This window comes from Rhipicephalus microplus, chromosome 2 (genome assembly GCF_043290135.1).
Source record: "Rhipicephalus microplus isolate Deutch F79 chromosome 2, USDA_Rmic, whole genome shotgun sequence".
Lineage (NCBI taxonomy): Eukaryota > Metazoa > Arthropoda > Arachnida > Ixodida > Ixodidae > Rhipicephalus > Rhipicephalus microplus.
In genome coordinates this window covers 287214854-287240504 of record NC_134701.1, presented here as the reverse complement: position 1 = coordinate 287240504, position 25651 = coordinate 287214854, and the positions used below count along the sequence as shown (strand labels likewise).

General features: G+C 43.6%; 1 protein-coding gene across 1 annotated transcript in view; it reads right to left on the bottom strand.

The window, feature by feature from the left end:
- The window catches only part of lilli (AF4/FMR2 family member lilliputian), a 197130-nt gene extending 194121 nt beyond the window's left edge, over nucleotides 1–3009 (bottom strand). The window contains exon 1 of the mRNA XM_037428901.2: nucleotides 2851–3009. Coding sequence (XP_037284798.2) covers nucleotides 2851–2873 — 23 coding nt within the window. The 5' untranslated portion in view covers nucleotides 2874–3009. The remainder of the gene's footprint in view (nucleotides 1–2850) is intronic.
- Between the last annotated feature and the right edge of the window lie 22642 nt (nucleotides 3010–25651).

Below are 25651 nucleotides of genomic sequence, written 5' to 3'. Positions count from 1 at the left end.
CCGATCAGCTTGCTCTTCGTCATATTCAAGCTATTGAGAAAGGTAATTGCTAACAAAATTAACACAACATTAGAATTCACTCAGCCAAAAGAATAAGCAGGATTTCGTACAGGCTGCTTAACTATCAGCCATGTTCATAATATCAATCAGGTAATGCTCAGAATACCACCAACCACGATGCATAGCCTTCATAGATTATGAGAAGGCATGTGATTCAGCAGAGATTTCAGCATTCATGGAAACACTGCGGAATCAGGCTGTCGAAGAAGCATATATAAATATCCTGGAAAAAATCTACAGCAGATCAACTGCCACCATAGTGCTCCATAAAGAAAGCTACAGAATACCAATAAAGAAGGGTGTAAGACAAGGGGACACGATATCCCCATGCTATTTACTGCATGCTTACAGGAGGTCTTTAGAGACCTAGAATGCGAAGAGTTAGGAATAAGAGTTAATGTAGAGTACCTTAGTAAACTCCGCTTCGCCGATGAGATCGCATTGATGAGTAACCCAGGAGACGAAGTGCAATTCATGATTACTGAATTAGACAAGAAGAGCCAAAAGGTGGTCTTAAAATTACTGCAGAGAGCAAAAGTAGTGTACAACAACCTCGGAACAGAACAGAACCTCAAAATACTTAGCAGTGCACTTGAAGTTGTAAAAGAGTAAGTCTGTCTACTTAGGACAGGTAGTAACAGCGTCACCGAACCACGAGACTGAAAAAACTAGAAGAATAAGAATGGGGTGGAGCAAATTCGGGAAGCATTGTCAAACCAAGAACGGTAGATTGTCACTGTCCCTCAAGAGGAAGGTATATAACAGCTGCACCTCACCAGTACTTACCTATGGAGCAGAAACATAGAAGATTACAAAGAGGGTTTAACTTATGTTGAGGACGACGCAGCGAACAATGGAAAGGAAAATGACAGGTGCAACCCTAACAGACAAGAACAGAGCAGAGTGGGTCAGGGTTTAAACAGATATTAAGGACATTATAGTCAAAATCGAGAAGACATGGTCATGGGCTGGGCATATAGCGTGAAGGCACGATAACTACTGCTCATTAAGGATCACAAATTGGATTCTAAGAGAAAGCAAGCGGGTGATGGGGAGTCAGAAAGTTAGGTTTGTAGATGAGATTAGGAAGTTTGCGGGTATAAAGTGGCAGCAGCAAGCACAGGAGCGAGTTTACTGGCAGATTGTGGGAGAAGCCTTTGTCCTGCAGTGACGTGGTCAGGCTGATGATGATATCAAAGCAGAGTGCAACTACAGCTGACAGATAAACAAAGCACCAACAAATCAATGTTTTGTGTATAGAGGGCGACCGCATATGATCAATCCAAGCAGAACAGCTGGTTAACCACAGAACACACACACACATGCTTGCACCAATGGCATTACACCAGCCTCAGATGAGGTAAAGCACACCGGAGCACCGCACAGTTGGCACACACAGCGACGTCCACTTCTTCGCAGGATATGAACACCATCGACGTTGTTGGATCAATGGATCTCGGACCAGCAGTCCGAGATGGCAAGGCGTCTCGATGCAAGCCAATAACGCACACTCTTCTACCAAACGCACAGCAGTCGTTTCAGCATGGCCACACACCGGTTGAGACGAGATTTAGGTCACTGCCTAGATTCTTTTTTTTTTTTTCTCCCCCGCGTTCTCCGCCACCGCCGCCACCACCAAGCCTTCCCGCTGGCTACGACGTACGATTTCTAGAAACTCAAATCCGAAGACACCAAACACAGTGATGCTCAGCAAAGCTGCACCCACAGAAACCGCGAGATCGGCAAGTGGCGATGCGGCGGCGTACTACGCCGTGACCGCAGGCCTCGTTTGCGAAAGCCTCGGGCAGCACCCCACTGCCCGTCCAGCCAAGCCGGGCTTACGAGGCATTCGCCAATGTGTCCGTGCTTTTTGGACAGTACTTGCTTACTAGAGATGAGAGACGTCGAAAACGAGAAGCCCGGTCGTCTCAGACTCTCGTTGCGACGAGAATTTGGACCGGTTTCAAATAGCACAGCTCGCACTCTTTTCTTTTTTTTTTTTCCTCCCCGTTTTCGACGCTTGCGAATGTTTCTTCGTATCGTAAAGCGCTTCAATATACTGACCCCACATCGGTAACTCGTGCGATAACGAACTGCATAGCTTGTTACGTGCACTGTAGTTCACAACATGCAAATCGAAGTCGTGAGCCGCGATCACAGGTTTCACTTGCATACGTAGATACAAAACGAAGCTTCTAGATTAAAATGCACCAGCCTTTCAATGCTGTCAGCAGCAGCTCCTAGGCGTCGAGCAAGGCGAAGGTGCGAGACAGTACACTGTCAACGAGAGATAAATCTGTTAGCGAGCGCAACAAAAACGAGTCCTTTTAAAGCTCCATCTTGAATGTCCTGTCGCTGCTGTGCAGTCGGTGGTTCGACCTACGCGACTGCTCGGTGAGTAATGCCGGACCGGCAACGATGTCAGCCGCTGGACAGAACTCGTGAAGTTCGGTGAAGATCGCAGATAGTAAGGCGCTTTCGAGTAGCTACTGCTGTGCGTTCGCGAAACACGTAGTGCCGCCTGCCAAGGTCTCGCTCGTCGGGTTCGCACGACTTCGCAGTCGGCACCGCGGCCCTGTGACCTGGCGGCGCCAGCCCCGAACGTGGCTGTCCTCGCAGGTCTTCGACAGACCTTCCTGATTGTTTTAAACTAACTGTAGTGCGATCACAACCTCGAAAAAAGGCGAGAAAAAGATACACCTAGGCCTAAGCGACGTCTGAACATGGCCGTCTAGTTCTGCGGATATCGGGCGTCGATTACGACGGGAGTTAAGAATAACCACCGCTTACCTCGAAGCGATCTTGCCGGACATTGTGGGCAGACCAGAGCCCCTCAGTGCTCTCTCATGTTGACCAAACAGTCAGCGGCAGGGAACTTCAGCTGGATGAGCACCATTTCCCTCGGTGAAAATTAGGCCTACAAGTCAAAACTCGGCAGGTACCTCGAAGCACACCAGAAGATCTTTCTTTTTTCTGCGCACACTACATCTTGGCAGGATGAAATAGCGATGTGAAAAATCACTCTACATCCCGCGAGGCACAGCGCAACCAGGCGATCATAGCAAAGCCGCCAGTAAATACCGTACGGCTGAGCAACACGTTCCCAACGGGAAAACAGTGTTTACAAGTTTTTCGCACCGTGGCTGTATCCGTCCGCGGGCGGCCATGCACAGCACAGAGGCAGCGTCCGCTTCGGAATGTAGTCTCGAGCCAATTCCGATCTTTGGCGTTATATTAGGCTCTGTAACCGCTGCCATGCTCTATGAGAAGCAGATGCGCTTCGAATTACGTGGCAGTGCCCTCATTTAACTCAGAGTATTGAACAAAACAGTGCAACGGTGCCCGTCTATGCCCACCACAAACCAGCTGTGCTCCGCGAATAATTTCGCTGGGTTTTGCCGATGCGTCGGCTGTGTAAAGCGCGGGAAATACGATTTCTTTATGCGCGAAAGAGCTAGCTAAGTGCGTAAGGTACGACAAACCGCGCTGATATTGCGCGGACGGCTCTATTAGAAAGCTGAGAAATTGTGGCACTAGAATTGAACGAGTTTGCACAGATTAGGATGCCGAGTACGCAGGACCACATTGACATGCAACCAAACGAAGCACTCACGTTGCGTTAAAACTTAAAAGAAGAAAAGAAAGTGGGTAGTACAAAGGCGATCGGACAAGTATTTACATAGTTTTTGTGTAACGCCTACACCTTTCACGTGAAAGATCTCCAGCACATATATCCGTCATATTTTTCTCATAAACCGACAACTACAGTTATTTCCCGCGTAGCTGCGTTGGTATGTAGTTAGGCGGCATTTGTACGTTGTTGTTGTTGTTGTTGTTGTTGTTGTTGTTGTTGTTGTTGTTGTTGTTGTTTCCCTGTGCAAATGGCTCGTACTCAAAGAAGGGGATTGGCCGATTATAAGGTGAATTCGCCCTAAACTTTCAGCAATGCGTCATTTTTACAAATTTTTTGTAACTTAATTTTGATTTGAAATACCGATATCAAGTTTGCTGAAAAAAAATAAGAAGAAAAATAGTGAGACAGTAATTTAGCAAGAAAATCGTTTAGTCGCAGTGATGTATTCTTGAACGGCGAATAAAACATCCCTGTGGCTGAAACCCAGTGTAGAGGCTCCAAATGATAGAAGATCAGGTTGCGATAGTTGCAAGCCCAGTCTTTGAAGAGGTGGTGCTAGTATGCTTTGCCTGAATAAATCGAAACGGCGACAATGTAATAAAAAATGACTGATCGTTTCCTCTTGATTACAGTAAATGCACATAGGGGAATTCAATATGCCTGATCTATGCAAGTAAAAATTGAGGGAGGTAACGCGGCAACGAAATTTCGTGATGACAACTTCCATCATCCTTGAATTAGTCAGTTCACTGCACCAGGGAATTAACAAGTGTTTGTACTCTGGAGAAGCCGTCGGTGCAGGGTCAGATAAATTTTGCCTGATTTTAAGTGTGCGAAATCGCGCCACCGTAATGTATACTGTATGAGGGAAAATAGGAATAATTGGTGTCGAAAGGGATGCCTTCGCAAGAGAATCAGCTGTTTCGTTGAACAACAAACCTTTGTGCCCTGGTGTCCAGATGAAATGAATACTTCGGAGATTACAGGGAATCAATGATTTAAAAAGTTTCACTATAGGTGAGTGACCAGATGCGGACAGAGAAGAGCACACTGATAATGAATCAGTTATGACTGCTACGACTGGAATGGAAATATTTACCTTTCGCAAAGCTAACATTATTGCCATGAATTCAGCCAGAAAGACAGGAAGAAAATTCGGTAAGCGAAGTGAAAATGACCAATCAAGTACGGGGCAATATATTCCAACGCCTGATTTTTCATGTGATTGAGATGCATCCGTTGCTATAATGACATTTGTTGGCAGAGTACTTAAATGGTCCTGCAATAAACCATTTAAAATGCCTGTAGGTAATAGCTTAGCGTGAGTTAGGAAGATATCATGGTAAACAATTTCTGGAGAATTTTGTTGCTCAGTTAAAGGAATCAGATCACGAACGTGTACATTTAGAGGCTCAAGTAACGATTGAACAAATACTATTTGTGGTTTGTGAAATCTGGGCCAATGCACGGAGAAGAATAAGTCAGGATTGGAAATAAAAATAATTTGTTCAGGGTTAAACGGTGCTTCATATAGTCGTAAAAAGGTCTGCACAGTAAGAATGTTAAAGCGACATAATAAGGTTGGTATTCGTGCTTCAAGGTATAACACTGCATTTGCAGTATACTTTGGAAGTCCTAAGCAGAGCCGTAAAGCCTCTCTTTCCAACAGAATGAGCGGCCGAAGTTTGTAGGCTGGCGCACCAGAAAAAATAATGCAGCCAAACTCCAACACAGGTCGGACATACATTTTATATATAATAAAAAGTGCCTTTCTTCTCATACCTGATCTACAATTGCTCAACCTCCGCAATACGCCCATCGCGCGTACTGCTTTTGTCGCGATGTATTCAATGTGAGGGCGCCAATTTAGATGTTCATTATACATAACTCCAAGATATTTCAATGATTGTACTTGTGGGATATATTGATGCTTGTAATTAATAGATATGTGCACGGGATCTTTGATAGGAAAAACGAGAATAGCACATCTACCGGTATTCAGGTTCAACATCAATCCATCCAGCCAATGTTCTATTTCATTAAGATATGCTTGCAAGATAGTGTAGAGACAGTGGAAGTCATGTGCCATAGCAAAGAAAGCAATGCCATCGGCATAAACATAGGTTTTCACATCTGGATGAACGGGGATGGTACTGAGCAATATGTTGAATAATACCGGGGAGAGTACTGACCCCTGAGGTACACCTCGGGTTTGCTTGTGCTTACAGGAAGAGAAACCGCCTTGATAACAATAGAATTCTCTTCTACTTAAAAATTTCGTCACCCATGCTACTATATAAGGTGGAAGTCCATGACTCCATAACTGATTAGTCAAGATAGAATACTCTACACTATCGTATGCTTTACATATATGTCTAACGTTACTAAAGCCGCAAAGTGCTTTTTGTGACGGGCAATATGAATACGACTTTCCAGATCTACATGTGCATGCCATATGAAATATCCAGATCTAAAGCCAATTTGGGAAGAACTCAACAGTTGTTTCTCGTTAATAAACCTAATTATACGACCATGAAGTACCCTTTCAATAAGTTTTACTACATTAGATGTTAAGGCTATCAGTCGTATGTTGTCTAAATTATAGCCTTCCCCCTTTTTCTTAAGCAATGGTATAATTTTCGCAATCTTCCATTCAGAAGGGATCCATGCTCTCCTAAGGGAATAATTGACGAGACCTAATAGATCATCCGGATATTCCCTGTGAAGTACTTTTAGCATTGTATTTGTTATTCCATCGGGGCCTGGTGCTGCATTTGGCAATCTTTCCATAGCCTGATTTAATTCGGAAGTCGATATTTCTGTGTAGTCATAGATGGTTGTTGTGTAAGCCGAATTAGAAGATGCGTTGAGAACCTGTTTTCTAATTCTTTAGCCAACTGATTCAATGATTCCTGTAGCTCCTGTGAGGTGTGAACTACTGAGTCAACGTTTCCTGGTATAGGGAACTACTAAAGTTCGGAACTACTAAAGTTCATAGTGCCCTGCTACATCCGCATGAGCGCAGCCGTTTATTTCGTTTCGTTTGCTTTATCGTTCGTACTTTATTTCTTTAATTATTTAGTCACTTTATTTATTTATTTATTTTCCTGATTTGTCTATATTGGCGTGACTAAGTGTACATGTGCTGCAAATATTAAGGCCCAGAACAGCAAGCTGATCTCCTAACAACCGTGCTGTTTTCACGTAAAGTAATAAATTGCCAATAATAAACTTCCCAGCAGCAGGCATTCCGCGGGCGCAGACTCGTTGTGTAATCATTGCGTGGTGTCTCTCGGTGTTTCAGAAATGTGTTGCTTCTCCTATTCTGAAACGTCAGTGTTGCTGCGCAAGCGATTTGCCTAGATCGCGAGAGTGAGCATTCAGCTACACTTTTAGAAGTGAATTAAAATATATTCTACGCGTTTGTTGTGTCTGACTCTTCGTGTGGAGAGTCCTTGCATACAGAGGAAATCCACGGCAGGCTTGGGATAGCCTCGAAATTTGGTGTCACCACCCCTTTAAGCTGTTAAACCTGGTGCTTTACTCGCGGCGTTTGCAAATGACCTTAAGCATCACTACCTGCAATAACTTTACTGATACCCCGGCTGTATTACTATAGACTTTTATTTTTCTTCCTAATTTATAACTTGGCTTTCTCTTAAATCTACTCATTCATTTTTTTAAAGGGGCCCCTAACCTTGAAAACATCGGTGCTGACTTCTACAACTCGTAGTGGCGCTCGGCAGAACTATTGCGACTGAGGACACAGGCCTGTGAATGGATTAACGTATCGTTAAATGTAATCGCTGCATTGCATCGAAATGAGGATTACTATTAGATGGTCCTGCAGTTCTTGCGGTGGTTTCGTTCACATGACATGTTGCAAAACCGATATGGCACGGCATGATTGCATGGCGAACACAAGCGACAGACCCTAACATGAAAATCATGACATGCGTGTCATTTAACAACATGACTACATGCCACACTCATGATGCGCTCGCGGCCGTTTCGCTCAGCGTCACATATGCCAAATTTGGTTTTGCGGTACGTGAATGGAAGACGAAGGTATGCGACTGATTCAAACATGATAACCATGAGATGCGTGTCATGTAACAACATGACTGCATGCCACGCTTATGAAGCGCTCGCGACCGTTTCGCTAGCTTCACATATGCCAAATTTCGTATTACGTGACGCCAATGGATGACGAAGGTGTATGACTGGTGCAAACATGATAATCATGAGATGCGTGTCATGTGAGAACATGACTACATGCCACAGTCAAGGCGCCAATACACTCCGACGTGACGTGGCACGCGTGCCCACCGGCGTTCATTTCGTCGCGTCACGCCGGCGTTGCCACGCCAGGCGCCAGTCCTCCGATATACTCGCAGGCGCGCGCCGCGCGGCGTTGCTTTGACGCATGCGCGTTTCAGCGCGTCCGGAGTCCCTCCGTCACGAAAAGAGGGAGACGCACTGTAGTTTGGGTAACGGATCGGCGCGAAATGCAGCATGCCGCATTTCGCGCCGGTTGCCGTCGGGCCGCGCCGACGGACGCTGGTCGCGCCTCGCGTCAGACTATAGAGTGCCCGCGTTTTGCTAACGTAGCGTCGCTGTGCCCAGCGTGCGCGCGCGTCAATGCTACGTTGGAGTATATTGGGCCCCTTATGACGCGCTCGCGGCCGTTTTGCTGGCTCCACATATACGAAATTTGGTGTTACGTGACGTCAATGCGCGACGAAATATATGACTGGTGTAAACATGGTAATAATGAGACGAGTGGCATGTTGTCATGACATGACAACATACCACGCTCAATGGCGTGCTCGCGGCCGTTTCGCTAGCTGCACATATACTAAATTTGGTGTCTCGTGACATGAATAGATGACGAAGGTAAACGACCCATCTAAACATAATAATCATGACACGAAAGTCATGTACGGCATCATTTACCTCCACCTCGTAGCGCTTTGCAGAGTTTAAAGAGACATATCAACATTTCTCAATTGTGCTTCATATCATCGATTCCCACTGCACGTGGGATCTGCCAATTTTTTTATTAGCATATTTTTTCACTGAACGCGAAAATAATAAAGCTCCACCGACTTTTTCAGCTTGAAAACTGCAAAGCCGGTGAAATAATGCGCCGAACGCCGCGGCCGCGTTGATATATATATATATATATATATATATATATATATATATATATATATATATATATATATAGGATATGGCACAACGGGAGCGTTGTCAACAAGGATAAATATATTTATTTCCCAACAGTTTCGGGAGGGGTCCTCCCTTCATCAGGGGATGAGTTATACTGACACTTTCTCTTTTTTGCTTTCTTTCTTTTCTTTCTTTTTTTCGTCTTTTTTCTCCCCTTTTTTGTTTTTTTTTCTTTTTCTAGTTCCCTCTCACTCTCGCAAACGTCTTTCAAGGCGAGAGGGACGCGGCAGCAACGAAGTTTGGAAGCTCATGTCAGTATAACTCATCTCCTGATGAAGGGAGGACCCCTCCCGAAACTGTTGGGAAATTAATATATTTATCCTTGTTGACAACGCTCCCGTTGTGTCATATCCCATACCTTCACGAAGACTAACTGGCCCATTGAATTATCACCCCCACTATATATATATATATATATATTGGCTGACGAGTGAGTTAGGTTCGCCCCCCCCCCCCTCACGACAGAGTTGGTACGCCCCTGGGCAGTATGGCATACAAGCTTCCTGTATGGTAGGGCTTTCAGTTCATTTCATTAGGCGGCCTTCCGGCGTCACAGGGCGAAAGAAACAAAGTCAGGTGAGCCCACGAAAATTGAGTTGAGGGTAAGCATCCATTTCAATGTATTTTGATATCTCTACGCTGAATAACTTTGTGCTGTGTGCCCCTATCGCTGCCGTTCTTGTGGCACTTTATAGCCTTCTGTGTGCGCAACCAGCTAGAAAAGCATGTAAAACAATGAGGTCGTAAAAAGTGTTAGAGGGCACTTTTAATGATCTGAACCGAAATATTTCATCTAATATGTTTTAATTTTAGCAATAATTGCCTTAATTTGCTACTATCATGAATATATGCATGATTACCAGATACCTGCGCACAGTTATTTTACTTTGTTATTTTCGCATGTGCATTAGCAATCCTGTAACTACCCTTACGAAAACAAGAAATCTGAATTCAAGTGTACAGGTCACATCAAATTGCAGAATTGACGTCTTTCTTGCACTAAGGGACAAAGAAGGCAAAATAACTACCAATATGGATAGGGTAGTTAAAATAGAGGAGGAGTTTTACAGAGATATGTAGAGTAGCCAGGACAACCACGACCTTAATACTATAAGAACTAAGAGTAACTCAGATGACACCCCACCAGCAATGATAGAAGAAGTTAGAAAAGCCTTGGAGAGCATGCAAAGAGGCAAAGCTGCTGGTGAGGATCAGGTAACATCAGATCTGCTGCAAGATGAAGGACATATAGTGTTAGGAAAACTAGCCACCCTGTTTACGAGGTGTCTCCTGACGGGAACAGTACCAGAGTCTTAGAAGAATGCTAACATCATCTTAATACAAAAGAAAGGAGATGACAAGGACTTGAAGAATTACAGGCCGATCAGCTTGCTCCCTGTAGTGTACAAGCTATTTACAAAGGTGATTGCTAACAGAGTAAAGAAAACATTAGAATTCAATCAAGCAAAGGAACAAGCAGGATTTCGAACAGGCTACTCAACAATTGACCGCATTCATACTATCAATCAGGTAATAGAGAAATGCTCAGAATACAGCCAACCACTATACATGGCCTTCATAGATTACGAGAAAGCGTTTGATTCAGTAGAAATATCAGCCGTCATGCAGACACTGCGGAATCAGGGCGTCGATGAAGTATATATAAACATCCTGGAAGAAATCTGCGGGGGATCAACTGCTACCATAGTGCTTCATAAAGAAAGCAACGGAATACCAATTAAGAAGGGTGTAAGGCAGGGGGGTGTAAGGCAGATTAAGAAGGGTGTAAGGCAGATTAAGAAGTTTGCGGGTATAAATTGGCAGCAGCAAGCACAGGACCGGGTTAACTGGTGGAACATGGGAGAGGCCTTTGTCCTGCAGTCGACGACGACGACGACGACGGTGGTGGTGGTGGTGGTGGTAGTGGTGGTGGTGGTGGTGGTGGTGGTGGTGGTGGTGATGATGATGATGATGATACACAACCACTAAAGAGACTTATGCCCTAAAAAATTCAAAGTTGCGTGGGAACAATTTATACAAGCGCTAGACGCAATTCTACACAGGCTTCCAGGCTTCAATAGGGCACTGTGTGCTGCTACGAAACTATGAAAAAAGCGGAATGATGAAGTTCGACCAGATTCGGCGGCGGAATGAAGAGGGCAACGGCCATACCTTAACAGACAGCCACACAATGATTTCACTGCTTCTAACAACGACAGCAGTGTTCTTTCGTACTGGTCAGCCCATCTGAGTCGTGCGTGCAACAATCACGGCAAGCGGTCCTCACACTCACGGAGCGATGACTTATTATAACGACGCTTATTATAACTTATTATATTATATCCTACGCTTACGCGAACAGTGATAGATCTATTTCTAAGGAATGTGTTCACATAAAATTTCGCGTACCGTTTCTCTGTAAATAGAACTGTGCACTTAAGCACAGTTCTATCTGAAAAGATTGAAAAGGAACGGTAACCTTTTGCGCTATGGCCAATTTTGTGGAAAACGAACCTGACAAATATCAACTTTTCCCGTCTGTTTGCGATAATGCGCCATAGCTTAGACGTGCGGTGACCGTGGAGATTAGATGCACATGATGATATCCTCGCTATACGTAGCTGCAAAGTCGCGTTCGAATAGCGCCAAGCATTTTGTGGTCATGACTGTTGGTGCAACACGCATATGTCGGCACATTTTTATTTTCATAAATTTTATTCTTTTTTACATTTTTAGCAGTTTCATTATTCTAAGCCTAAAATTGACCTAAACCCTACGAGCCAGAACCATAATTGTAACTTTTGGAAGGAAACTTTAAACATTTTTTTTTTCCGAAGGTGGTGACCTATACTATATAAAGTTACTATGAATGTATAACATTTAGGTAGGGAGCCGATGCATAGTAACTCTAAGCAACATAACTGTATACGCTCATTGCAGGGCGAATGCCTCCCCGTGCTCCGCAATCAACCCGGTCCTGTGCTTGTTGCTGCCACGTTATACCTGCAAAGTTCTTAATCTTATCCGCACACTTAGGTTTTTGGCTCCTCTCGCGCGTTCACCTTCTTTTGGTATCCAGTCAGTTACTCTCAATAACCAGCGGTTATCTTGCCTACGCGCTGCATGTCCCACTCATGTCTGTATCTTATTGATTTCAACTAAGATATAGCAAGCTCGAAAACATTTCACACCCATAATTGCTCGTGGTTTACACAGAGTGCCGAAATGTGAGAGTGCTTCACTGACACAAGCCACTTTCAAGTTCGTCGACTGCATTGTAACAGTAGACAATTCAAACTTCTCGAGTTACATCCAACAATAAAAAGTATACATTAGGGACAAGATTACAAAGTCATACCATTCTGATTTCATTCTTCAAGTATGTAATCATGAGCTGTAATTCGTTCTCTGAGTTACTCATCAACGTCATCAGCCAATCGCAGGCTACTAAGGTACTCTCCATTAACTCACATCCCTAAGTCTAGGGACCTGAAAACTTCCTGTAAGCACGCGTTGAATAGCAGTGGGCAGATCGTGTATTGCTTCTTTAGAGATTTTTTTTTTTCAATTTATTAATGGAAGACTGCAATGGATGGGAAGGAGACTGACGATTTCTTCCGGTACCATTTATTTCGCGCATTTCACTATAGGCACCGTTCAGTCGAGTTTTCCAGTCTGACTGCAGCGCCAGAATACATAGCCTAGCGGATAAAAAAAGAAACCTTGAGACGGCGTCGGTGAAAATGAAACGCGACGCGAGCGTCTCGCGCCATGCCTCTGTCGGCGGATTGTGTCCGGGATAAGTTGAAGACGCGAGAACGCGTCTCTCTTCTGCGTGCCCCTAACGGCGAATGTCAGAAACTTTGAGAAGGGGCAGTGTGAGCAACGCAGTTCCCTCTGGTCATTGTGCGGTGCCTATCATCTGGTTGATAGCGTGAATATGGTCTAATGTCGAGTAGCCTGAATGCACGAAATCCTGATTGATACTTCGGTTGATTGAACTGTAACGTCGCCCTAATTGTATTAGCGATTATTTTTCTAAACAGCTTGTAGACAACGGACAGTGCATGGGCTGATCGGCCTGTAATTGTTCCTGTCCTTGACGTCCGCTTTCTTATAGATTAAGATGTAGCACAATTACAAGATTCTGGTACCTTCACCGCTAAGAGACACTTTGTATACACGGTGGCTAGTTTCTCTAACACGACCTTTCCACCGTCTGATGTAACCTGATCATCACCAGCAGCTTTGCCTCTTTGCATTACCTCTAAAGACTTCTTTACTTCCCATGGCACTGCTGACGTGCGATCTCCACGTCTTCTGTGCTACATCTTGCTCGTCCATATTGTCATGGCTATGGTACAGATCTATGTAAAACTCTTCAGCTGTACGTTAGCTATCCCATCCATACTGTTAGTAACTTTGCCTTCCTTGTCCCTTAGTGCACACATCTCGTTTTTGCCTATACTCAGAGTTGATATATAACCATGCATGCACGGCTCATCGTTTTGTTTGCCACTCTGCTGGTCAACAAGCGACACGATCGGTAACTATATAAGCGCATAATTGATCGGTCGATATCAGATATCGTTCCATTACATTTCTGAGTGTGACAGGACCATGCTAGCAGTTGACTGAGCACTTGATCGCCTAATCACTTGTGATTAGGCGATCAGGCGATGAATCACTGCAATGATATTCCAATTTTTTAACGCATACTTTCTACCTCGTATAACCCATTCATACGTTTTTCTACAAAGGAAGAACAAGTGCACATTGCGCGGAACACCATCGTTTGTGTGATTTAGTTCTATGTTATTTCAAATCGAAAATTCTCAGGGACGGGGACAATAAGCCATGCCTTGTCGCAGACTCGTTAAACAAATAGTGTGAGAAAATAAGTCGAGCTCTTACGCAATAGTTCTGTTATTGATAATGTTTAAACACACGTAAGGAACGTGCATCATTGAAGTTTGCCGTTGAAGCAAATTTTAGGAAAAGAAAATAACAAGGTGCACTTTTGTGTTGCGCATGCACAACAAAAAAAACTCAGAGGGTCCTTTAGAAGTGTACGATGTGTACGGGGTCCTTCGCGCACTCACTTAAGACGACTTGTTCTTGTTCTTGTTTTTGTTTTTGTTCACCTATTACCATTGGCGCATACCCACTGTGAGGGATTTGCACAGAATTGAGTGGATTTATAAAACAATGTGCAGTTTTAGAAAAATGGAGATTATATATCAGAAATATTACTGATGACCTAGGAAACTGTGATGCTTGATCTAATGCATATATTACTTATATAAAGAAAATAATTTATTCTTGAATTAGAGCAATAGTCTGATTTTTATACGTATACAATGTTGTAGACACGTTAGGATAATAATACAGATTAATACAGATAATACAGATACAGTCAACCTGTTAGTTTCAATAATAGAGTCCCCGAGGGCCGCGCATACTCTCGCACTGGAGAACCCAGAAATGGAAACTCAAAAAAAAAAAAAAAAGACCAGCCCAGATATATCCTTACCAATACCACGTAAAGATATTTCTAAAAGTGTTTTTCGTATTGTGTTGAACCGCCTGCAGGTCAAAAAGAAATGATCGATTGTTTGCAGTTCACCACCGAACGCGCACTGTGGCGAAGGTGCCTGAGCAGACCTGTGTTTGTAGAAATTTAGATTTGGTACCCGGCAACGTAGCCTCTCGATAGCTAAGGGCCATCCAGCGGCTTGAGGAGGCTTTGGCGAAGCAACGGAGAAAAAGAGCCGACGACCCGTCTAACGGGTGCGGAGGCACCCGACTAACTGTTGCAGAGTCGCAGCACAACATCCTCGAGGTCTAGGCTCTGAGATTATCGGACTTTAATAGCCGTAATCTTAAGATAGGGAACATCAACGCCCTGCGAGGCTGGGGTCTTCCCACATGCCGGATGTATAAATAAATGTTATTTTCTCTCTCTCTCTCTCTCTCTCTCTCTCTCTCTCTCTCTCTCTCTCTCGATAGCTACTACTGGTTTACGAGTTTGGCAAAATGCTCTTCGCCAGGGATATAAGAAATGGAGATATTTGGTAGAGTTTGTCAGTGCCGTGCCCCCAAAGACTTCTATAGGCGCACGTTTGTGGAATAGAGCAGCAGCCACAGAAGCGGATGTTGCTAAGTACGATAGAATCGGTCCGCTCATTGACGACTCAGCTGAGGAATCAGCTATTTGATTTAGATATCAACCTTTATGTCCAGGCACCCAACTAACCAGGCTTTTCTCAAAAGCGCAGGCTCTAGTGCACGGAACGCCTTTATTACTTGATATTGAGCGCCAACAGAAAGTGTTACACAGAGAGATAGAGAATCTGTTATTATAACAGCTTATGTAACTGTCGTATCCAACTTGCGTAAGGCGGGCGCTACTGCCAGAAATTCAGCCACAAAAATGGGTATGAAATCGGGTAGCCGGAGGGAGTAAGGTCAATCTAAATTAGGGCTAAATATAACCGAACCCCTGACCTTTCATCACATTGTGATGCGTCTGTAGCAATAACAACGTTTGTTGTAATACTGCGCTGATGATCTTGAAGTAAACCACCTAAAATATTAGGGGGAAGTAATTTGGCGTTATTGGGAAATATGTCGGCAAATGCCAAGGCGAAATACATCTTCATCTTACAAGAAAAGGAGCAGGGACTGTTTGTCTGTTGTTTGTAAGCACTGGCACATACCCACTCTGGGGGATTGGCCATGATGATGATGATGATTGGCCATGACCACCAAGCGCGGTTTCCATTTTCTTCTCCCGGGGTCGCGCGTTCTCCGGTTTTGTTCACCGCCCAAAGGAGGGCGCTACAATGGCATGGTGAGGCATTACGTTACACGACGTCATGCCATAATTTGTGACGTCACGATTGCGTCGCATGGTCACGTCATCGCGCGATGGGGATTTCCCGCAATACTCCCCCCCGACTGCACAGTGTGGTCGCCGATGGCGGCCAAACTTTCCGTTTGGTGAGACCTCTAAGCCTTCATAAAATCGAGGAATGCTTCGGCCGAAACGCTGTGCGATTCGAAAACACAAAACTGCAAAAAAACATTTCTTTTCTGTTTTGTAAATTTTTGCGAAGCACGATATATAGTTAGGAAAACGACTATATATAGGGGATGCTGTTGGATGTTTAGGCCACGCGAGTAGTCTAAACCAAAACATTTGCCTCACTCCTATTTAATTGTACACTTATTGCGCAATACACTTTCATGAAAAGAGTTGTCGTACACCACTCTAATATTCTATGTCAATCAATAGCCCTCTGTGATTAAAGTAGGATACAACAAACGAACACGGTTCGACTCGATGTTACGCAATCACTGAATGCGGAGGCCACGCCCCCGACGCGCGTACTCCGTTGAGCAGGCGCTTTGGATGCAACCTCCAATCCCCGCAAAACGTTTACCCTAGCGTCAAACATTTATCGTAACCTCGTATACCCGAGCACCCTGGTGCCAGTATAATGGCGTTTGAGTTATTTCTTCCACAGTCACTCGTCAATATTATTATTTTCCTGAAAATTATTATTATTATTTTAATTACATGCACATTTTAGTTGCAACTGTCCGTAATGACAAGCGCGCAACTTACGCGTGCTCTCCTTTGAAGTGACCCCGCCGCGGTGGTCTAGTGGCTAAGGTACTCGGCTGCTGACCCGCAGGTCACGGGATCGAATCCCGGCTGCGGCGGCTGCATTTCCGATGGAGGCGGAAACGTCGTAGGCCCTTGTGCTCAGATTTGGGTGCACGTTAAAGAACCCCAGGTGGTTGAAATTGAGAACCCCAGGTGGTTGAAATTTTTTGTGCGCCAAGCGCACAAAAAAAAATTGTGCGCTTGGCGCATTGCAAGCAAAACCACGCATAAAAAAGAAAAAAAAGAACTAAGCGCGATGATACAGAGAGAAAAGGGAAGAACACAGAGAAAAATTGAGAGATGAAGAAAGAGCAGGAAATCAACAAAGATGAAAAGGAGAAAAAAAAGAAAGAGAGGGGAAATACTAGAGGGATGCCCAGCACCGCACTTACTTGAGGCTTGGCACTACTAGAAAATATATTTATTTTTTTCAATCATTCAATGCAACATTGCAAGCAACGTATTTCTCTCACTTCATCTATTACGGCATTTGGGGCGTAGACATCGCATAGGCCGTAAAGTTTCGCAAAGCGATAAGTTTTCCTATGCCGGTGGACTATGCCGATTTCATAACGCTCCACATTTCATCGCAGGGAAAAGGTGTTTATTTTTTTTCGCCTTCTCCAACTGCCTCGTGGCGTTTCTCTGGAGCGTGGATTTGATTTCCGGCCAATGCGGCTGCATTCCAATGGGGGAGAAACGAAAACTGCACCTACATACCTTAATTCACGTGCTCGTTAAAAGAACTTCAGGTGGTTTAACTCGGTCTGACGAGCCTCATGATAATATAGCACACGGTTTTGGCCAGAGTTGTACGTATCACGTTACAAGTGATTGATCGCTTGTAAGAAATTACATTTTCTTGTAATTTTTAATACAATCGATTACTTTTCCGAAATCGTAACGTTCTGGATAATTCATTTCCCTATTTATGTAAATGATTAGCAGTAATCAACTATTTTTTTCCCTAAAAATCAAGTTGTAACGGCTGTTCCGAGCCGAAAAATGTGTGACCGCACTGTCCTGTCGGGTAGCTACAAAGCTTATTTTTTCATGGCCTCGCCTGCAACGCTTTACCCAAGCACCTGCAAGAGCGAAGCACGACGCTTCATAGAGGACATGTATACTAGCATCGAAGCAGCCGATGCGCAAGGTGTTCCTATGCGTGATAATACCGCCCTTCCACTCCAGCACAGGCATCGAGAGTTGAGATAGAGTTGCAGCTGACCTCCTAGCGAGGACACGTGAGAGAATCAGTATAACGACAACCTTGAAAAACAACTCCTGTTGAGTCGAAACAATGCCTAACATAACAGAAGCCGCAGTGAGCCTTCACGCATCCAGCCTTCTCTCTCTACCACATATGCAACTGCAGTCGATAGTTGTAATAAACTTGTGTCATTGTGTTACGCCAATAAAATTTTGAAGGAAAGTAATGGAGAAACAGTCGATTACATTTCTATGTAATTCGTCGGTAATGAGACTGTAAGTTAGCACTGCGATCGATTACACTTTAAGGAGGAAGCAATTGTATTTGTAATTGGCTACTTGTATTCTTAAAGGTATACATATATGGTCGTGGCACACAACACGTTAGAATTTACAATCCTTATTTTCGCACCCAAACTGTTTTATTTAAGGTCAGTCAGTCAGTTTGTTTGTTTGTAAAATTGTTTGTTTGTTTGTTTGTTTGTTTGTTTGTTTGTTTGTTTGTTTGTTTGTTTGTGACTGACCGACCGACCGACCGACCGACTGATTGATTGATTGATTGATTGATTGATATGAGAAGCTTCATCATTATCATCTCCATTTGGAGAAAGAAAATAATGTTGCAAGTACCCCACAGGTGGCAGGGACGAACTTTAACACGTAAGCTGCCATATGACCAAATGGGAACATAGCTGTGAATTAAGATCCTACAAAAACTATTTTCTTCTTTGAAAAAAATGCGGCAGACACTCTGGCGCACCTCCTACTGCAGTGCAAAGTAAGCGTCCCAAGACTACGAGCAGCAGCACCAGATGCGGACCAAGACCTCCTCAGTGAAGCGTGGGAGGCTGCGATCTCCCAGCCGGACCTGGTCGAGCAGCGTCAACTCGTCGCTCGAGCCCGGCGGGCTGTCCAGGCCAGAGGGTTTCTGGAATACGGGACCCTCCCACCTTCACTCACAAGCTTCTTTCAATAAATGTTTTCTCTCTCTCTCTCTCTCTCTCTCTCTTTGAAAAAAAAATGTTAATGATAAAGCTTCTCATGTATCGAGAATTATATATTTTACTTCCGATCGCGGTATAAAGCTTAATTTTGAGTGGTACACTATAAGGTATAAATTGGGTCTCAATACAGATCTAAACGATTACCTTGTCAAATTTGTGATTTTTCCCCGTAAAGAGTTAAAAATCCCAGTGGTCTGAAAAAGTGTCTAATGCAAAACGCAGAAAACAATTTCTGCCTTTATGTAAGGTAAGCATGGATTACTCAGATATTCGTACATACATCGCAATATTCTATAAAGAAATAGAAACGCAAACATGGCATATCCTGGCAGAATTTCTGAAGGCCTACATGGCAGAAAAATTGCAGTAATATAACTTAGCCTTGAACACCTTGCACAAACGTTTTCGCTCAGTGTCTAAATGAAATTTGGTATTCAAACAATAAACGATACTCTCTCAATTATTATTCTGACTAACCGCACTCGTGTAATATTGGGCGAAATTCGAAAGGCTCCCATGTGACCTTAACGTTTTTTATCTCTGAAATATTCTAGCAATTTGCTGTTTCAATTAATGCACTAAATGGGCAAATTTTTTGTCGAGTACATAATAGATGGTTGCAGAAATGGCTGGGACGTTTGGCGCGGAATATGTAACCCGTATGGTAAGCAGTTACTGGACCTTGGTATACCCAAACCGTTAAAATGTGAGTTATCTCTTTCTTAAACTCATTCCTGCTTGCACTACTGTGTTCTTATTTGGAGAGTTACGCCGCAGTCTAATCTAAACAACCTGTTTCTCACGCAAAAAAAAAAAAAAGTTGCTGTTGGCGTTTCATTCAAAACTTATCATACCGTGAACACGTATCCTCCTGTTTTTCATCAGGGCATATTTGTATTCGCGCTGAGTTGTACAAGCAGTGTCTCTCTGAGCTTATATTTACGGAAAACGCCGACGACACTCAGCATCTTCTTGCCATTAACAGCATTTGAAACTACAACTTCAGACATGATACCTTCTTTAAAAAAAAAAAAAACCAAAAGCTAGAACTACGCGTAGTCAGCAACCGTTAAAATTGCCAATCCCTCATCTGAAAAATCTTCATCTGCAGGTATGCTGACCTTGATAACACATCCTTTCCCTTATCCTCTTTCTGAAAGAAGTCGAAGATTACTATTGGTTTGTTTTATTATCAATGTGCTTTATTTCATTTTCATTTTTCATTTTTATTATACTGTCAGCCCTATTTGGGCTATAACAGGGGTGGAAAAAAACCAATATACATACAGAAAAATAGGTACTCCCTATACAACTTCTATTATACATGACAATGAATGACAAGAAATAGCCAAAGCACTCTGCTCTTGAGGACATAGAATAAGCAAAATATAAACTATACGTCTTTATACACGACATCCTTTAGGCCCTTCAAGAAAGAAGGTACACATTCTGATAAGACAGTGGAATTCGGCAGCCTGTTCCACTCACTGATCGCCCGTGGAAAGAAACTGAACTTTAAACAATCGTTGTGTGATCTGGGAGGGGGGATGTACATGTTATGCCGGTGCCTTGACGTTTCCCCAGTTTTTATATACATATACTTCGATTTGTCTATTTTTACTTGTTCTTTAATGATTAAAAAGAGTAATTTAAGTCTTTCATACTCTGTCCTTTGTTCTAGTGGTTCAAGGTTTATAATGATATTTCCGCGTTATGTCATTCATTTTTGTCGCCTTGTTTTATTTTGTCTTACTTTCTACGATGAGCTTCCTCCTATAGCTCTTCATAGTGACTGTACTCTAGCATTTCATTTTTTCTGATGCATTTGTGTTGTGAGTCGAATTTTCAGCGTGGTGCTGAATGCCTAGTCAGGTGACCTTGAACGTCGCCTTAGACTCTTGCGCCACGACAATCATGCTTTGCGAAAAAAAAGATAAATAAATAAAATAAAAGGTGCAGGTACCTTGACTGAAGGCGCATGACTAGGTGACCTAATTAATGAAAAAGAAAATAAAATAGCAGATCCGACGCATTGCAGGAATCGATGTAATGCGAAGCCAGAAAGCAGTTAATCATGCTGCACATGACATGCATGAGGTGATTTACATTTCAGGACGTGTCGCTTCTGTTTGTCATCTTGCAATACCAAAATAGTGAACTAGATCGAAGCAAGTGCACCAAGATCATGGCATGCAAATAGCATGCATGACATGCATGTCACGATATTCATGCGACCTCCTGCTACTTATGTATGCCATACAGTCACGTCACGCAAAACCGATTTTGGTGTATATCAAGCTATAGCAATGCGACCGTTCTGTATGACGCTTGTTGTATATGAACTCAATCAATCGACCAACCGACCAAACAATTAATCATAATGCCCTGCAACGGCGTAGAAGTGCTCCTACTAATGCAATCATTATGTAATACGCAAGACAAAAAATGTGCGCAGTTTCACTCATCGAAAAAGCTGTAGGAAGTGCGGAGTTTTGCAGTGATGAACTCAAGGAGCGCGTGTTGTCGGCATTAATATGTGAGCTCAAAACTGGGGCTTAGGACGAGACACCCAAGACGCAGGCCGGACAAGAGAGATAGAAAACTTTTTTTTAAAGTCAGTCAATTATTTCAGACATGGCGCGTCGCCCCCAGCTGTCGGACGGAATTTCTTGGGACACGGCAGCAGCAAGGGCTTGATTGATTACCTATGTCGCGCTGGACGTCGGGTCTGGGCTGCACAGAAAGGCCTCCCAGAGTTCTACAGGGTGGGAACCATCGTTTTTACTTCGAGATGTCCATACCATGTGGACCAAATTTGCTGTCTCATCACAAAATTTACACTGGGACTAGAAAACTGCGGGGTGCCACTTGCTGTAAAGTGCAGTGTTTGAAAAAAACTTTGGTCTGTAACTTCCGCCACAAGACCTCGTTTTTCTTACTGAATGAGTTGTCCGCTCTCGGGTACTCCTCGTTCCCTCTAAGTCCCTGGTCTGGGCTCCAGCTCAGATTTAGAGGGAAGGAGGAGGAACCATGAAATCGTCGCACATTACAGGCCGAACAAACGTAGCCTGTGAGCGTCGCTAAAGAATCTGCGTTCCTTCTGTAGACGACGACGACGACAACGATGATGATGATTATGATGATGATTATGATTATGGTGGTGGTGGTGGTGGTGGTGGTGGTGGTGGTTATTTGTGGCTTTGCCCTTTGTAACGGGTGAACACATCGCGCCCTCAGGCAAGCGCACCCTGGCAATCCAATCAAGCAGCCTGTTGGGTCTCCGTGGCGGCAAACGAAACCTTCGTTTGTGGTTAGCTGGTACCCTCTCCTCTCCACTTCTTGCCCCCCTCTTACTCACACCACTTCATCCCACCATCATTTCATTTTCCCGTCCAACTGCTCTACTATACATGCAGGGCTATGTTATACCTGCTCTCTCCCTTCCTCCTCACCCGGACTTCCATTTCCCTCCTCCTTGCAATAATTCTCATTGCTGTACATCATGGAGGAAAGAAAAATGATATGAGAAAGCACGCCTTACTTGTTTGTAATATAGGATTCAGAAAAATGAAGGTAGCTTCGCATGCCGTGCTATGAGGGAAGTGTGGAGCTGGGAAACAGCCTTTCTTTATTTCCTCCTCTCTTTCCCTTGTCCAGTTCTTGTCCCGTTTTCTCTCTTTATATCTATTTATTTATACTTTCCCCAATCCTCTCTGTTTCTCCCTTGCCTCACTTTTTTTCTATTTTTAGACGTGGTATGCCTGCGTCGCCAAGCGACAATTGTTCGACATCACACGACAGCCCGGCTCCCTATAGCACCGATTTTCTGGTGCTATGTGTTGGCCGCGAAACGAACGTAAGGACTTGGGAGTCAGTAATCCTCATACTTTGGTCTTTAAAGAGAGTCGCAGTTTCACACCATACAGGAAGTATTGACTGTGATGACGTATTAAAGAACTGCGCCAAGTTACGCAGTATTGTCGGCCATATACTACAGAGCTTGACAAATATACGCCAATATTGCACGGGACAGATTTTGCCGAAGTCCGAAAGTGACGCGCTGAAGTATATAGTATTGAGCAGTGATAACCACAAACCTGACCGCAGGCGTGATTGCACAGTTCTTTCATTTTCGTATGTTATAGAACTGGTCATAACTTGGCCTCGTCGCTAAACCTTCCTTTAAAATATTTGTTTTATTATTTTTAATATGTGATTATTCTGCCCCATTGTTTTCAAAATATTAGATCACCTGCATTTCTTCGTTTGTTCAAGTTAGCAACTCTACCAATTTACTTCATGTGCAATTGACCATATTTCTTTTGTTCTTTTACGTACATACACTACAGTGTTATCAAGTTTGCTTGTTGACTGAGTTTTTCTTTCTTTGCCATGTATGCCGTATGAATGTTTTATGTTTGGCCTCAGGCGCACTCAAGCTACAGTTTTGTAGCTTTTAAGTTGCTCTCCCCCCCCCCCCCTCCCCCCCCCTTTTTTTGGTGGGGATAATAAAGATAATTTTGTTTCTTTAAAAATATTATGAAGGATTTGATTGATTGATATGTGGAGTTTAATGTCCCAATACCACCATATGATTATGAGAGACGCCGTAGTGGAGGACTCCGGAAATTTGGACCACCTGGGGTTCTTTAACGTGCACCAAAATCTGAGCACACGGGCCTACAACATTGCCGCCTCCATCGGAAATGCAGCCGCCGCAGCCGGTATTGACATGAAGGAGGTGACTCGGTATATATTGATAGCCATGTTTCAGTTCATTTGTTGTCTTGATTGCGCTATTACTTGTTCGTAACTTCTAGTTAAACTTGTTAGCAAACTGCATTAAACTGATTTGTTTTGTTCTTTTTATTTGTTGCAGGAGGCCCCTTGCTGCCTAGAGTTACGTAGGGGCTCGTTTTGTAGGTTATGTTGCTGTTATCATATCCGTGATTGAACAGATTAAAAATCTTGTTGTTCTTCTTCTGTGTTGGCAAAAATTTAATATGTGAAAGGGTGAACGTGTGCCACGATGTCTTAATTTCAAAACCGCAATTGGGTTTGGGTCGCACAATTACACGCAGCCCTATATGCGGGTTACGCAGCGGTTGACCGGTAACTTGAAAATCGTTGATGAAAACGTCTTCGAGCACAAAAAATGCCTGGCAGGCTGCGCGGCTTTCAGAGGCGTTGGTGCAATATAAGAATTTTCCTCGCTCAATTACAAGCTTCTTAATGTTTGGAACGTGTTGCACTAGCCTTTTGAAATTGACAGAAAAATCTGGCTGGAGTCGACACATTGCGACCATTGCAGTTAGTGTGATTGGCTTTCAAGCACCGTACACAAAGTGACGCGCTATGTGGGAGGCATGCACTGCGCTGCAGCTGCTTTTTCCCTCCAGGGTTGCTGCGTTATCAATCGGGGCCACCGCGAATTCCGCTCGTGGCATATAAATGCAGATGAGATTGTCTGCATATGTATGATGCAAACTATATATTCTGCACGGCACTGCAGGAATTTCAGAAAGACCATAAAATGAGAGAATAAACTCGATTCCATTGATATAGCTCAATAATAACATTTGCACTTTTTTTTCGATATTGATCAGCACTTGTATATCAATGGGACGTCAAAAACTTAAACATATTTTGGCCTCTTTGGCTCCGTATGTACAGTACAAACCAATGCAAACCAATACATACAAACCAATTTTCGCTGTCGGTCGAGCTATAGTTGGTGCATATATCTGAACTTGAATTGATGATGCAAATGTTTATACAGGAGTGAAGAAGACAAGCGCACAGACACGGAATGTGCGCTTTTCCGTGTCTTGCGTGCCTTCTTCGCTATTGTCTAAACATTTGCGCCATCGATTCAAGTTTTTCTATTGATATATGCTCTTGAAAACTATTCTCGTAAATTTCACTGTCGTGGATCGATTATAGAAGAAGTCACATTTTTAGATATTGCGTGGTAGCCTGAGCACCTGTATATCAATGTGACGCGTCAGAGATTTAAATATATTTTTGGCCCGATTGGCTCCATACGTGGAGTACAAACCAATGCGCCAGCGATAGCGCCCTTTAGATAACATCACACCGGCCTTGAGGCCATCGTTATGCTCGTTGGACGCACAATAGAGGGACCCGGGAACAAGGTATATGCATGTTGGGTTCGGGACAACACCAATAATACTTCATACTACTTGAAATATTAACTTACCATAGGGTTCCCTTAAAAACGATGTAATTAATTTATTTACTGATGAATAAATAGCCCGTGTTCTCAGATTTGGGTGCACGTTAAAGAACCCCAGGTGGTCGAAATTTCCGGAGCCCTCCACTACGGCGCCTCTCATAATCATATGGTGGTTTTGTGACGTTAAACCGAACATGTCAACGAATAAATATGTGAGCCTTAGCCAACGCCGTCAAAATCTAGAATGCCACGGCGAGTTGGTGCGGGAACGTCAAGCTGCAGCGTCACCAGTTGCATTTTCTTATACTGCGCGTGTTCTGGCTAGCCGAGTGTGTTCCCGTGCGTGAAACAGTGTTATTGGTGTTGCGGAAAGGTAAATTACAAGTGAAGTACTCCCCCCCCCCCTTTTTTTTTTGTGTCACCTATTACGTTTTACTCTGACTGAAGAATGACAGGTATCAATTGACATACGCAAAGGCATCGTCACGTAGTTGTGACGATAAGAAGCAAGAAGTGGTGATGATAGACTTATCATTATTTTGTTTCGAAAGAGTGTCCTGACGACATAATAACGCGCGGTTTCAAAAATACACATGCAAATTTGCTTCTTGTGTGAAGTCGAAGTGCGCACAGTACAAGAGCGG